The sequence below is a fragment of the Berghia stephanieae genome, chromosome 7 (genome assembly GCF_034508935.2).
Source record: "Berghia stephanieae isolate SIO BIC M18660-M18661 chromosome 7, UCSD_Bste_1.3, whole genome shotgun sequence".
NCBI lineage: Eukaryota > Metazoa > Mollusca > Gastropoda > Nudibranchia > Aeolidiidae > Berghia > Berghia stephanieae.
Window position 1 is genome coordinate 12035837 of NC_088366.1, and position 13912 is coordinate 12049748.

Here is a 13912-nt window from a genome sequence, read left to right on the forward strand (position 1 = left end):
AACTTGTACCCAAATTCCACGAACAAGGCAGTTCCATTGTTTTTCAATCATACAGGCATTTGGGGAGTGGGAGGGCGCGGTGTTAAGTGCCGACCGGACGCAACCCCCCCTCTCAATTTCCGAACTCCAAGTCATCGCCGTCCGTTGTCAGATTCCTTGCCTCGTGTAATTAATCAGCACTCAGCACATGCAAGCTCCTTGCAGAGACAGGTCGAGGAGAGTTTTTGGTGCCAGATCACTGTCTCAAACACTCGAATCAGTAATACTACGAATATCGATGTGTGCATGCACTTATCAGTTTTCTGGATGTGGATAAATTGAACAAAATTCATTTTGAACTAAAGGCTATGTAGTTGGGTTCGTTTGGGGCAATCACTCTCCAAAAGGGGCCAAAAAAGGGCCAAAGGGCCAAATGATATATGGGGGGCCAACTGTGTTTGAAAAGGGCCAAAAATCTCGGATTTGGCCCCAAAAAGGGCCAAAATGGCAACCCTGCGTAGAACTCTGTGATATTGCTTAACCCTAATTTCCAGGTCATAAACAAAACATTTCCGTTTCCAATACCTTAGTTTCACCTGTTCCTTCGTTGTTGTTTTCTCAGAGAAAGTTTCAAAAGTTGCATAGAGTGAATGTCTTGTATCAGAGAGAGTAGAATAACGAGAGACTTTACGAGGTCGCGCAAGGCGTATCGAGCCTCGTGTGTAGCAACCAAAAGAAGTCAGGTAAACATTTTATCATCATGGCGGCGAATATGAAAGAAGCAAAGAATACGCATTGTCGTTGGTGTTCTGCCCCAAACTGTAGCAACTCCAAGAATAAAAGGCCTGATTTGTCATTCTTGCGCTTTCCATCGGACCCCAAAATGTGAGTAAATCACTATCTTATAAGCTCTTTGTTTGGTTTTTAAAAGGCTATACTATGAATGTGTTAAGGTAATAGATACTAATGTGTGTAGTATGCGTGAGGGTATATAATATGCCACAATGTTGTTGTTTCGATCCCACGTATTTATGAGTTACTTAAAACTCTTACTAGTGCCAGACGTATGAATCTACTTGTTTGATTTATCTGGTGAGGTGCCCGTAAAGAGTATTGTGTTTATGGCAGCTTTGGTAACTACGTTACATATATATACAGTCCTCTTTGGCTACACACAACCGCTACAATTGCCCCACCAGTTATAACAATAAGCCGGTGGGTCTTGTGTGTGTGTTTTGTTTTTTTTGTTTTTTGTTTGTTTTTTTGTTTTTGTGTGTGTGTGTGTGTGTGTGTGTGTTTGTGCGCGCGTGTGTGTGTGTGTATGTATGCATGTGTGTGTGTGTGTGTGTTTGTTTGGGTTGATTTTCTATTTCTTCTACTGCACCTTAATCTACCATCCTAAACTCCATCAAATACCCTTACTGCTGTAAAAATTAACGATGCAAAACGACCATTCAACGCCACAGCGGGTATCCTGAGATGGCGTTATAAGTGGATCAGTATCATTCAATTTTAGTGAATAAATGCGCCTCCTTTTGTTATAGAGCGTTGTGATTTTAGATGAAGCTCATTAACTTAGGCATGATCTACATTGTAACTGTACACAGCCGTGTGAAATAGGCATGTTTGCTTTTTTAAATTCTTTCTACCGTAGCAGGCAGTGGCTCATCAATTGCCGTAGGAAAGATCTGGAGAATAAAAACACCAGAATACCTTCACATCAACTGCTTCATTTGCTCTGAGCACTTTGAACCTTGCTGTTTCAGCAAAACGGCAGTGAAACGTACGGTCATTCTCAGGACTGCTGTGCCAACCATCTTCAACATTCCAAATCCTCCTCCTAAGCTTACTCCATCACGACCACCCCCTAAAAAGCGTAAAATTGATGATTCTGCAGAATTACCACCAGAGAAACCATTTACCTCACCTACGACCTCTCAATGTCATCCAGTGACGGATGTATCCGAGACGAAAGAGGAACGTCAAAGAAAAGACAGACTGAAGAAGAAGCTCTGTGCTCAAAGGTCAAAGAACTGGAGACTACAGAGGAAACTCTCCAAAATGACAGAGAGTTCCCCTCATCAGCCAAACTCCTGTGCGGCAACTAGCTCTAGTGCAGAACCAAGTTCCGAGCAACAACATGGAACTGAATCGAACAGCCTACAGGCTTCACTTGAAAGTGTTGAACAAACCCTTCGTCTTTATTTACCTCCCCAAGCCGTTTCCTTCATCGTGTCCCAGGTTAGAGTTGGACAACTTCCAAAGAAATCCAGACGATGGAGTTTCCAGGATAAATCATTTGCACTCTCTTTTTTTCACGCTAGTAAAAAGGCTTACAGTCTCTTGCAACGGCTTTTTCAGTTACCATCTCCGTCTACACTTGCCTTGGCCATGAAGAATGTACAGATTGAACCTGGACTCTGCCCGAACATGCTCAACCTGTTCCAGATAAAAGTGGAAGCAATGTCACCAGTGGAACGATCTTGTGCCATTGTTTATGATGAAATGGCCATTAAGTCCGATCTGTCGTATGATCCTTCTAGAGATCTTGTGGAGGGATTTGAGGACTATGGATTGTTGCTAGGAAGATCAAGAAAACCAGCCACCCATGCTCTTGTCTTCATGGTGAAAGGACTTAGCACGAAATGGAAGCAACCATTTTCCTATGTGTTATCTAATGGACCAGTGAAGGCTGACATGCTTCTTCTTGTTCTTGTAGAAGTGGTGAAAAAAGTGATAAATCTAGGTCTCCATCCTAAAGCAATGATATGCGACCAAGGATCAAACAACCGGTCAGCATTACAACAGCTAGGAGCCTCTCAAAGCCGACCCTTTGTCATTATTGAACATCACAAGGTCTACGTTCTTTATGACCCACCACATCTGCTGAAAAGCATTAGAAATAACCTGCGGAACTCAGGATTTAGGGTGGCTGGAGACACCATTTCATGGGATTACATCCGGCAATTCTATGAAATGGATTCTTCAAAGCCCATCAGATTAGCGCCTAAACTGACAAGCCGTCACATCAACATGCCAGTTTTTGCTAACCTTAGGGTGAGTCTAGCAGCACAAGTCCTGAGTCATACAGTCGCTGCTGGTATAGCCACTATGGTCTTTCATTCTTCTCTTCCACAAGAGGCATTGCCAACTGCTCATTTCATTGAGAACTTTGATCAGTTGTTCAACGCTTTCAACAGCAAATCACTGAGAAGCAAAGGGACAATGAACAATGCGATGTCGGCACATTCCAAGCACGTGACTTTCTTGGAGCAGACAAAAATCTGGTTGGAAGGCGTCAAACCCCTGAACAAGACAGGTAGTCTGCCATGCCTGGAAGGATGGAAGCTGTCAATCGAAGCCTTGCTCCAACTCTGGCAACACCTGCGAGATTACTGTGGGTTCAAGTTTCTTCTGACAAGTCGCCTGAACCAAGACTGTTTGGAAAACCTTTTCTCCATCATCAGGGCAAAGGGTGGACACCGAGTAAATCCAACTTCTAGGGAATTCCGCCTGGCTCTGCGCCAGACAATGGTTGATGCTGTTCTCGTCCCGGGGAGCAACAAAAACTGCAAGGATGACATCGATACCTTCTTGTTCAGTTTTGAAAATATGGCATCAATGGGAGCCCAAAGCACCGTCAGAACACGACTACAGCAAGATGTTCCTCTTCCACTTCAGCAAGTAATGAGAGCCGCTCCTCCCATGCTCACGACAACCGAGACCAACGTTCTTAATTACATTGGAGATTACGTTGGGATGAAGTTGAGAGCCAAAAAAAATCTTCTGTGTGAAAATTGTAAAGAGGATTTAATACAAGCACGGAGCACTCAAGACCCATCGCATACGTTTATCTGCAAGAAAAATTTTACCACGGAAAACGAGGGATTGTGTGCGCCATCGCATAAATTAATGTATATTCTGACGGCTGCAGAACATGCATTTCGATGCTACATTGACCCTACTTGTACAAGAGAGGATTAAGAATGTACCTGATTAAGAAAGTGATGGATGCAACATTAGAAACAGGATTGGAATGCAAAAAGGCCGTGAAGCAGTGTGATATTCACTTCCTCGTCATCAACCTTTTCGTCAATGTGCGCCTTCATCACCATGTGAGATGCAAGGCAAGTCAAGAACAGACCTCCAAATCCAATAAGTCTATTGAAAGGAAAGCGGCCACCTTTCAGAATAAGTAGGAAGGGCAAGCATGCATTGGGTAAGCTTCATACTCACTTCCATAGACTTTGTTATCAACCACCCCCACATCACCAAATCATCCCCCCCCCCCCTCTCTCTCTCTCTCTCTCTCTCTCTCTCTCTCACACACACACACACACACACAAACATACAAACACACTCCACCTCTTTAGTGTTATATGAATTATATTCGCTCAGAGAAGATGCGAGATTCCTCATAGCCATGCATGATAGAAAACTAAAGCAAATCCATCGATGGTTTCCAGAAAGTAATTTGTTTTGCTCACAGCATCATGGGAACAGTTCATTTGAAGTTTCTACATGAGAGAGAGAGAGAGAGAGAGAGAGAGAGAGAGAGAGAGAGAGAGAGAGAGAGAGAGAGAGGTGGGGGGGGGGGGGGGGGTCAGTAGGGTTGGGGGCGTGTGATTCACTTGTTGTGTCTATGTCAATTTGATGTACGAGTCCTCTCTTGTTGTGCCCATGTCAAATTTCCTTTTCGGGATAAATTTTTAAGTTAATTTTCTTTTATCTCATCTTATCTGATAATGTTTGTATTCAATATTGATACCTGGACCTCGATCCAACGGCTTAATAAACGGTTTGATGTGCGAATTATATATCCACTACATTCCATTACTTCTCTCGCCACCATGTGCCGGTGTTTACCTGTCTTGGTTATTTATAGCTCGCTCCTCACTCGCCGCATACGCAGTCACCATCCCTCGCTAACATTGTTGTCACCGACGAAGTCGCGTGACTTCCCGTCCGTAAAGCCTCTCTATTATCTACGCTCTCTGCTTGTATAGATGACATAAACGGAACGCAATTTCGAATAATTTTATTCAAATTTGAAGGAATTAAATTAATATTGAGGATATAATAAAGTAAGAGCTCAGGCTTAGTGAAGTTCTCAAGAAAAGGCGATTGATAAGGTTTTCTGCTGAAGGCTGTAGGTAGTGTAGAGGCGCACCCTACCTTGAAAGACAACTCCCGGTGGTCAAGTCCGTTCTAAATTACAAAATTCTTTTTTTTTTAATAGAAGACTTTTCGTTTTCTCTAATAATTTGTAGTTGTAGTGTTAGTTATATTCCCCTTGATAGTTGATGGCGATGGAGCTTCTGAAACTCCCAACTGAGGTGCTTGAGCATATCTCATCTTTCCTGGATGCTCGATCCCTTACAAAGTTGGGTCAGACTTGTAAAGCACTTAATAATGTTTCAAATGTTGACAGGATTTGGCAAAGTCTATGTTATGATGGTGAGTAAAAAGTGCAAATAATGGAGAGAAAAGAAAAATCCAGGTATCATTCTTTTTCTTCAGACTTCGACATTGGAGTTTATTGTTAATTTTTTTTTTCAATAATAATTCCTTTCTTTCACTTCTATTTATCTGTTTCCTTGCTATTATTATTTTTAAAATTTTCCTTTATTTTTTTAAAGCTTATTTATTGATTTGTTTATAAATCGTTGTTCTTCTTCTTACTATTTTCTTTGATTTTCTTCACTTTTTATTTCATTAATTTGTCATCATTTTCATCAGTACACTTTAACCGTGTTTTATCATCACTATGTCACAACAGTTAACAAAGTCAATGCGATCAGTTCAAAATTTTCTGAGCGATACCTAGCACAACTGAGCAGGTAACACTAGATATCGCTCTAACTCTAACACAGCGACACCTAATGCCCACCTTTCTAGTGAGTGCTTTTTTTTTTTCTTTTTCTTTTATTTTTCCTCATGTTTGAATCCAAGGGAAAGAATTCATGTTATTGCAGTTTTTTTTTTTTGTTTCTTATGCCAAATCAATTTGTATTAAATTTGTTTGCAGATTCTTAACCTAAATCCAGTTAAGATTGGCAACAGCAGTTTTTGCACATTACCTCTTAGCTTGTTCTCTTGGTCAGTTGGTGAAACATAAGGTACCAACAAAGTTCCTCCGGGCATCTCTGTCCTTGGCCAGCCAGCTCAGCTCCATTAATGTTGAATTTGGCTGCCCAAAATGTGATATCACCAAGAAGAACCAAAAGCATCTGCACGTGTTTATCAACAAATGTTCCGTGTAAAGGTGTTGTTCTACCAGAGTAACTATCCTTTGAAATGAACTATTATTTAATGCAATATCCACTAAACGTGCTAAAAGCACTTTACAAGGGTGCCCTGGCCAACAGCAACACTTAACATGTAAGAAATGACATGATACCAGTTAGGCGATATTACAGTTTAACGCAGTTAATGTCCAAGTACTCATTTTATACTCGAGTGTGGTGAGATAATGATGTGAGTAAAGGGCCTTTTCCAAGGACTCAACTATGCGCCAAGTGAGGCTTGAACCCATGACCTTCCGATCCAAAAGCAAGTATCATATCACAAAACCACATAGCCTTTCTCTGCAATAAGAGGGCAAACCTGCCAAAATTCTCTCCAACAGTTAGGTTTTCACTAGATTAGATCCTTAGTAAAGTCACTCACTGAAACTCAACTTTTCATGACTGATTGGCACTGTAGGAGTTATGGCGTTAGAAAAAGGAAAGAGATGTGTTATTTATGGCTTATGAGGACACTGCCATCTACAATTCATACAAAGACAAAATCGCTCACTCTCATTGCTTCTCAATTGGATGTCGGCTAATGTTAACTTACTTCCTTGAAGTACACATCATAAAAGATCCCACCAAGAGAATGTCTGCATTCCACAATGCCAGGAAATACCGGGTTTCCTCAAATCGCCACTTAAGAGGACATGGCATCAAATATGTGCAGATGGAATCTTGGGAACAGTAATACCTGCTGGAAATGTCAGGCATCTCCAGAGACTAGTAATCACATCGTCCTCCATTGTCCAGTAACTAAACTTGCAGGTGGATATGAAACAGTTCTTAGGGACGGAGGAAGACTTCCGAAGCTGGGTTGACAAAATTAATTTGGAGGTGTAGCCTTGCACTAGTACTATTACTACTACTTCTTCTTTGAAACTTGAGCATTGATGTAACGCAATCTTCACTAAACAAAGAGCTTTACAAGGGACTCTTAGTGTATGATGAGACATATCGGCAGTTTAGGCAAAACTACAATTTTTTTTCTAAAAGAGACGACACTGTTAATGGCCAGTGGCTCATATTACACCTGATTTACGGTGAGAGAATGTAAGTAAAGAGCATTTTCCAAGGATTTAATTATGCACTGCTCATCTTGAACTCAACTTTATTGTTGACAGACAACCAATTTAGCTGTTTCAAAACAGGGGTTGATGTTTGTCCCAGTTTGTCTCGATTTGTCCCGATTATAATTTTTGCAGCTTTGTTTTGAAATTTTATCAAGGTTAACTAAAAACAATAAAGAGCTGAGAAAGTGATTTTGAAACAGTTCCAGACAAAGCAGAGAGAAAAATACAAGGAAAAAAACTATCCCTAGAAATCAGCCTCCTTGACTGGGGATGCTACATCCTCAGCACAGCTAAAAAGTACAATGAGACCTACAAGTTAAATAAACAACACCGTCCTGAAACAAGTCGACGATAACCCATACCTTGGCATCACCTTCTCAGAGGACTTGAAATGGGGAAACACATTAACAAAATAACTCAAAAGACAAGCTCCACCATCGCCTTTCTCCGCCAAAATCTTAGCCACGCCCCAACGTCATGCGAAGAAAACGCCTACCTGTGAGATCACAATTGGAATACGGAGCAGTTGCTTGGGGCCTCTACCTGAAAGAGGATATTCAAAAACTTGAGAGAGTCCAGAGACAAGGCATCCGGTTCATAACTGGGAACTATAAGAGCAGAACCCCAGGATGCATGAAAAAATGTTAGAAGATTGAAACCTCATCAGCCTCCAACAAAGAATTCTTGTTCAAAATTATAACAGACCAAATACCATCAATAAAGGCAGACTCCTTTTTCACGCCACGACCAAACAAAAGAAAAATCTGAGCACTCAATTTTGCCAACCACATAACCGAAAACCCCATTGAGAGATATGCCACAAACAATTCGAACTGCTTCAAAATCCCACAGACAAGAACACAAAACTACAGAAATTCTTTCTTCATTAGAACTATCTCGGAGTGGAATGGGCTGGATGAACTGGTCATCATGGCACCACACCTAAACAATTTCAAGGCCCGACTGACATGGGTCGGCGCCCAATTAGGACGCTACTGAAATACAACCAGACCATTGGTTTCTTCAGCCCCTACCATACAGATACAGATGGAACCTCAGACCCCTGACAGAAACCCAATAGTTTAGACAATATAATGCCTATATTCCTCTTTATCTCCTTTGTATGAAATTGTTACATATATAGCGATTGATGAATTGTTTCTATCTTTCCATTTTCATTTTTTTTTTTCAGATTATGGTGTTGCTCATAATACAGATTGGGAACTGACATTCAAAAAGATCTATACCAAAAGTAAGGTGCAGGGTTATGTGTAAAATCATTTTGATATTAATCATTAGGAGGCTCACTTTTTCCTTTCAAAAATGAATTTTTGAAGATGTACTCGGGGATTGAAGTAAATGATAGACTGCTAGCTACTGAAAGCTAAAAAGAAATATTTACATAACAAATTCCGATATTTAAAAAAACAAACATGAAATCAAGTATTGGCATGTCTTTTTAATGTCCTGAGCAGAAAGGATATCTAATTGTATAATCCTTCTTCACCTGAACAGACAATATTTGCCAATATTATTATTGAATTAAATGCACATTTTTGAATTATGATGAATAAAAAATTCATTTGAAAAGTTGTTCTGCCAATAATTATAATAATACCTCTCATTGCTCCAGCTGGCCACCTCAGATTCATTAACCCTCATCTTGTGAACAGGTTTTGAATTCATTCAAAAATCAAGATTACTAGTCTTTCGCAAAGTAGGACCAATTACTCTGGACATCTGTATAAAAGTTTGAAAGTACATATTAATATTATGTGAAGGATAAAGTGCAAGATAAGGCGGAGAGAAAAAAATAACAAAAAAAAAAAAAAATTTAAAAAACCAGCATTTTTTAAACTGGGGATGGAACCTTAGTTGATATCATTATTCTTCTTCTTATTATTATTGATTTTATTATTATTATTATTATTATTAGTAGTAGTTCTTGTTGTTGTAGTAGTAGTAGTAGTAGTAGTAGTAGTAGTAGTAGTAATAGTAGTATTGTTGTTATTATTATTATTATTATTATTATTATTATTATTATTATTATTATTATTATTATTATTATTATTATTATTATTAGCTAAAGGCCACACAGTCAGTGTTTGGGACTTGAACCCAGTACCTTAAAGATACAATCTCATCGTCAACAATTGTCTGAATATCAACTCTCATGCAAGAATTGTACAATACATCAATAGATAAATGTGAGATATCTGAAAACTAATTATGTTTTTGTTTCTCTTTTGTTTTGTTTTTTTGTGATTGGTCATGAAATATATTTTTTTATCAGGGCAAATTGATATATAATAATAATAGAATTAATTTATATAACGCCTAGTTCCAATTAAGAATTGGTCACTGGCGCTTTACATCAACACATCATATATCATACACAAATATAGAACTGACGTGTTAAAAACCACATAAATACGATGATAAAATAATATATTTTAATAAAATACATACTAAGAGTCCCCCAGAAAATTTCAGTTTTTAATAATGACATAATACCAAGCATATAATAACAAATGTAATCACACTTGTTTGAACCCTCAGTTTTGTACCCCTATCCAATTCTTGGATTTAAAAGACTCGCCCTGAGGCCATATGGAGGATTGTTGCACATAATGGTAAGAAAGAAAACTGTCTTTTCTGCCTTTGGATTTTGTTTGATTAATTTTACCCCTTAATGTCCTGTAGAGAAAAATGTTCTTTTTTTTTTTTTTTTTTTTCCTTCAATATGTCCATAATGCATCACTGATTTATTTGTTTATTTACAGATTTATTTGGGTTTTTTTGTTTTGTTTGTTTTTGTTGTTTTTTTTTTTGTTTTTTTTTTTGTTTTTTTTTTTTTTTGGGGGGGGGGGGTGTGGGTTGTTAGCTGAAGAAGGGTTTTGAGCTAAAATGTTGAGTGTTTGGTATTTTGTTCTTTTTTTAAGCTGTTACATTCATATTTGTTTATCACTTTTTACAGTCGACAGCTTTCTAGCAGCTTAGTATCACTTCGAAATTGACTTATCAAATTCTGGAAAAGCCAATCTACACTTAAAATTATTGTTTTTTTCGTTTTGTTTTAGAAACATGTTTTTTTTTTCTATTTTTGTCTATCTCTTTTTTTACAGTGGATTGAATCAGAAATTAAAGTGAGACGATTTTATCCCAGAAGGACTGTTGACCTGGAATTGATGGTGGAACCAGCCTTTTCAATATATTGGAATGAAGACGATGAATTGGAGGTCACCTGTGAACACGATCCAGAAGACCCAGCCATTGCCACAATTTTAAAGGTAAAAGAACCATTTTAATGTTTATCATGAATTTCTCTATGACTTGATGACTTTTTTAAAAGAACCAGTGTACACTATTAATGTTTATCATGAATTTCTCTATGACTTGATGACTTTTTTAAAAGAACCATTTAATACAATTAATGTTTATCATGAATTTCTCTATGACTTGATGAATTTTTTAAAAGAACCAGTTTACACTATTAATGTTTATCATGAATTTCTCTATGACTTGATGACTTTTTTAAAAGAACCATTTTACACTATTAATGTTTATCATGAATTTCTCTATGACTTGATGAATTTTTAAAATCCTCATAAATTCAATTTTGTTGACGCCCAGATGAAATTTTAGCAACTTACAGTTCAATTATAAAAGGTTGTATTTGTGTAAGGTAATATTTTTCTTCATTATTAAACTGCAATGAATCGTATCCGTTTACTCACACTTCATGCTTTTTTTAGTAATCACACTGCAAAGTTTTACAAAGTCATTAATCTAAAATGTATTTACTGCCCATCATACATGAACACCATTAGATGTTACCTTTATTGAAGAGCATTCTCATCTATCTATCTATCTAATTAAGTTTATTTTTTCCTTTATTAACTTATATATTTATGTGCTTATCTAGCTATCTCTTATCTTTTTAATTGCTACGCTCATAATATCTAATATGATTTTTATTGCAATGGTCAACTCATGTGATAATTTCTGAAGGGATCAATAAAGTATTATTTTTATTATTATTATTATTATTATTATTAGTATTATTATTATTAGTATTATTATTATTATTATTATTATTATTATTATTATTATTATCATTATTATTATTATTATTATTATTATTATTATTATTATTATTATTATTATTATTATTAGTATTATCATTATTATTATTATTATTATTATTATTATTATTATTATTATTATTATTATTATTATTATTTTTATTATTATTATTATTATTTTGATTGAAGAATTACATTTTTTATTGGAAAATTTCGAACAACAACATTGAACTTTTGACAGTGTGTGCACAGCCATATTACTTACCTAGAGAATTTTCTAAAGTCAACATCACGATAGTTTACATTCCCCCCAGTACTGATGCAAATGTTGCCATGGAAACTCTAATAAGTCATGTGGAAAATGAAAAAAGCAAATCGCCTGACTGTGTTTTTCTTGTGACTGGCGATTTTAATCATTGCAATAATATAATAATTCCTGGTCTTTCACAGTTTGTTCAGTGCTTTACTCGTGACAAATCGACCCTCGACCTATTTTTCTGTAATGTTGACAAGTCCTATAAATGTTTTCCAAGAGCTCCATTCGGTTCATCGGACCACAATATGTTATTATTATTACCTATATATCGCCCTGTCATCAAAGGTTGTAAGCCAGTAGTGAAGTGTGTTCAGGTCATGAACGAAAGTGTGTGTGAGGAGTTGCGTGGTTGTTTTGAATGCACTGACTGGAATGTTTTTATCGAATCATGTGATAGTGTGGATGAGCTGAATGACTGTGTGAGTGAGTTTTTAAAATTCTGTGAACAGCTAGTGTCTTGTAAAAAAAAGAAATAAAATATTATCCTAACAACAAGCCTTGGATAACAAAAGATCTAAAACTTTTATTGAACCAAAAGAAAACTCTACTAGTGGAAACAAAAAAGATCTGAAAACAAAACAAAAAGAGATAAAGAGGGTAATATCTAGTTGTAGAGACAAGTACAAAAATAAAATTGAAAAATGCTTTTCTTCTGGGGATATACGGGACACGTGGCGGGGGCTTAAAACTGCTGTTAACTATAATCCAAAGCCCACGATTATATCAGAAGATATCGAAATTGACACTCTAAATAAATTTTATTCACATTTCGACACAGCAAACAAATTTGATATTGAAAATGAAAGACATAAAGTAGACAGGGCTTTGGAAGATGAAATGACTATTGAGGTCAGTGAAGAAGAAACGAGATTCGTATTTTCGAAACTAAACGAGAGGAAGGCTGCTGGGCCGGATGGATTGAAAGGAAAATTATTAAAAGAATTATGTGCCCATCAGCTTTCCCCGATTTATACACATATTTTTAACTGGTCCCTCCAATGCGTTTCGATCCCTGAAATTTGGAAAACTTCAAAAATTATTCCTGTTTCAAAAAAAGAGAAACTTGAATCTATGAACGATCTCAGACCTGTTGCACTGACTTCAATAGTCATGAAATCTTTAGAAGAAATTGTTCTTGTTAAAATTAGGAACCAGTTTATGCCATTGAGTGATAGTCATCAAGTTGCTTACAAACCAGGACGTGGCGTAGAGGATGCCATTTTGCTGTTTACAAACATCTACAGGCATCTGGATCACGCTAAGAGCTATTGCAGATTGCTTTTTGCAGATTTTTCTTCAGCGTTCAATACAATGCAACCTCAGTTGGTTGTTCAAAAAGTGACTAGTCTGAATTTAAACAAGTATATATAACTGCTTGGGTACTCGAATTTCTTACGGATAGAGCACAATATGTTCAATTAGGACAAAACATATCTTCCTGTATAACTACAAATACTGGTGCTCCTGAAGGTTTTGCATTGTCCCCTGTATTATTCACAATATACACGAATGACTGTAGAAGTCAAAACCTGAGTGTCCCTTTAATAAAGTTTGCAGATGACACCGCTCTTCAAGGTCTCATAACAAATGGCAACGAAGTGGCTTATAGGCAAGAAATTTATAGATTTGTGTCTTGGTGTGATGCCCACCACCTAGAGCTTAACATAAGCAAGACAAAGGAGCTAGTGATTGACTTTAGGAGAGTGAAGGAACCGATAGAACCGTTAAAATTAAAGGACCAATTCGTCCAGCGAGTTCCTCACTACAAATACCTTGGTGTAACAATTGATGACAGGCTCAAGTGGGATGAACACTTGAAAATAATTAGGCATAAGATGTGCAGACGTACATATTTTTTATCAAAACTCTCTCAGTTTAGAATAGATAAAACCCTCTGCACATTATTTTATAGAGCAGTAATGGAAAGTGTTTTGTCATTTTGTATAACAGCTTGGGGAGGCAATTGCTTAGCAGTGGAAAGGAACAAAATAAATTCAAATATTGAAAAATCCATTAAACGCTATATAAATGATGTTGACGATGTAGATCTTTTATACGAGAAATTTTGTATAAATAAAATAACTAAAATATTAAATGACCAGTATCATCCACTAAGACCATCAGTTATTATGTCAGAAAGAAGTGGTCGCCCTTTCTCTATTTCAACGA

General features: G+C 37.0%; 1 protein-coding gene across 3 annotated transcripts in view; it reads left to right on the plus strand.

Moving 5' to 3' along the window:
• LOC144976689 (F-box only protein 31-A-like) overlaps window positions 1–13912 on the plus strand; it is a 90007-nt gene that overhangs the window by 56999 nt on the left and 19096 nt on the right. The window contains exons 1-4 of one of the 3 annotated variants that reach the window (XM_078921031.1): window positions 4927–5436; window positions 8535–8594; window positions 9902–9975; window positions 10468–10632. In XM_078921031.1, the coding sequence (XP_078777157.1) occupies window positions 5283–5436; window positions 8535–8594; window positions 9902–9975; window positions 10468–10632 (453 nt within the window). In that variant the 5' untranslated portion in view covers window positions 4927–5282. Of the gene's footprint in view, window positions 1–4926; window positions 5437–8534; window positions 8595–9901; window positions 9976–10467; window positions 10633–13912 lie in introns of those variants that run through there. The other 2 variants (XR_013646142.1, XM_078921032.1) reach the window with 2 other exon arrangements.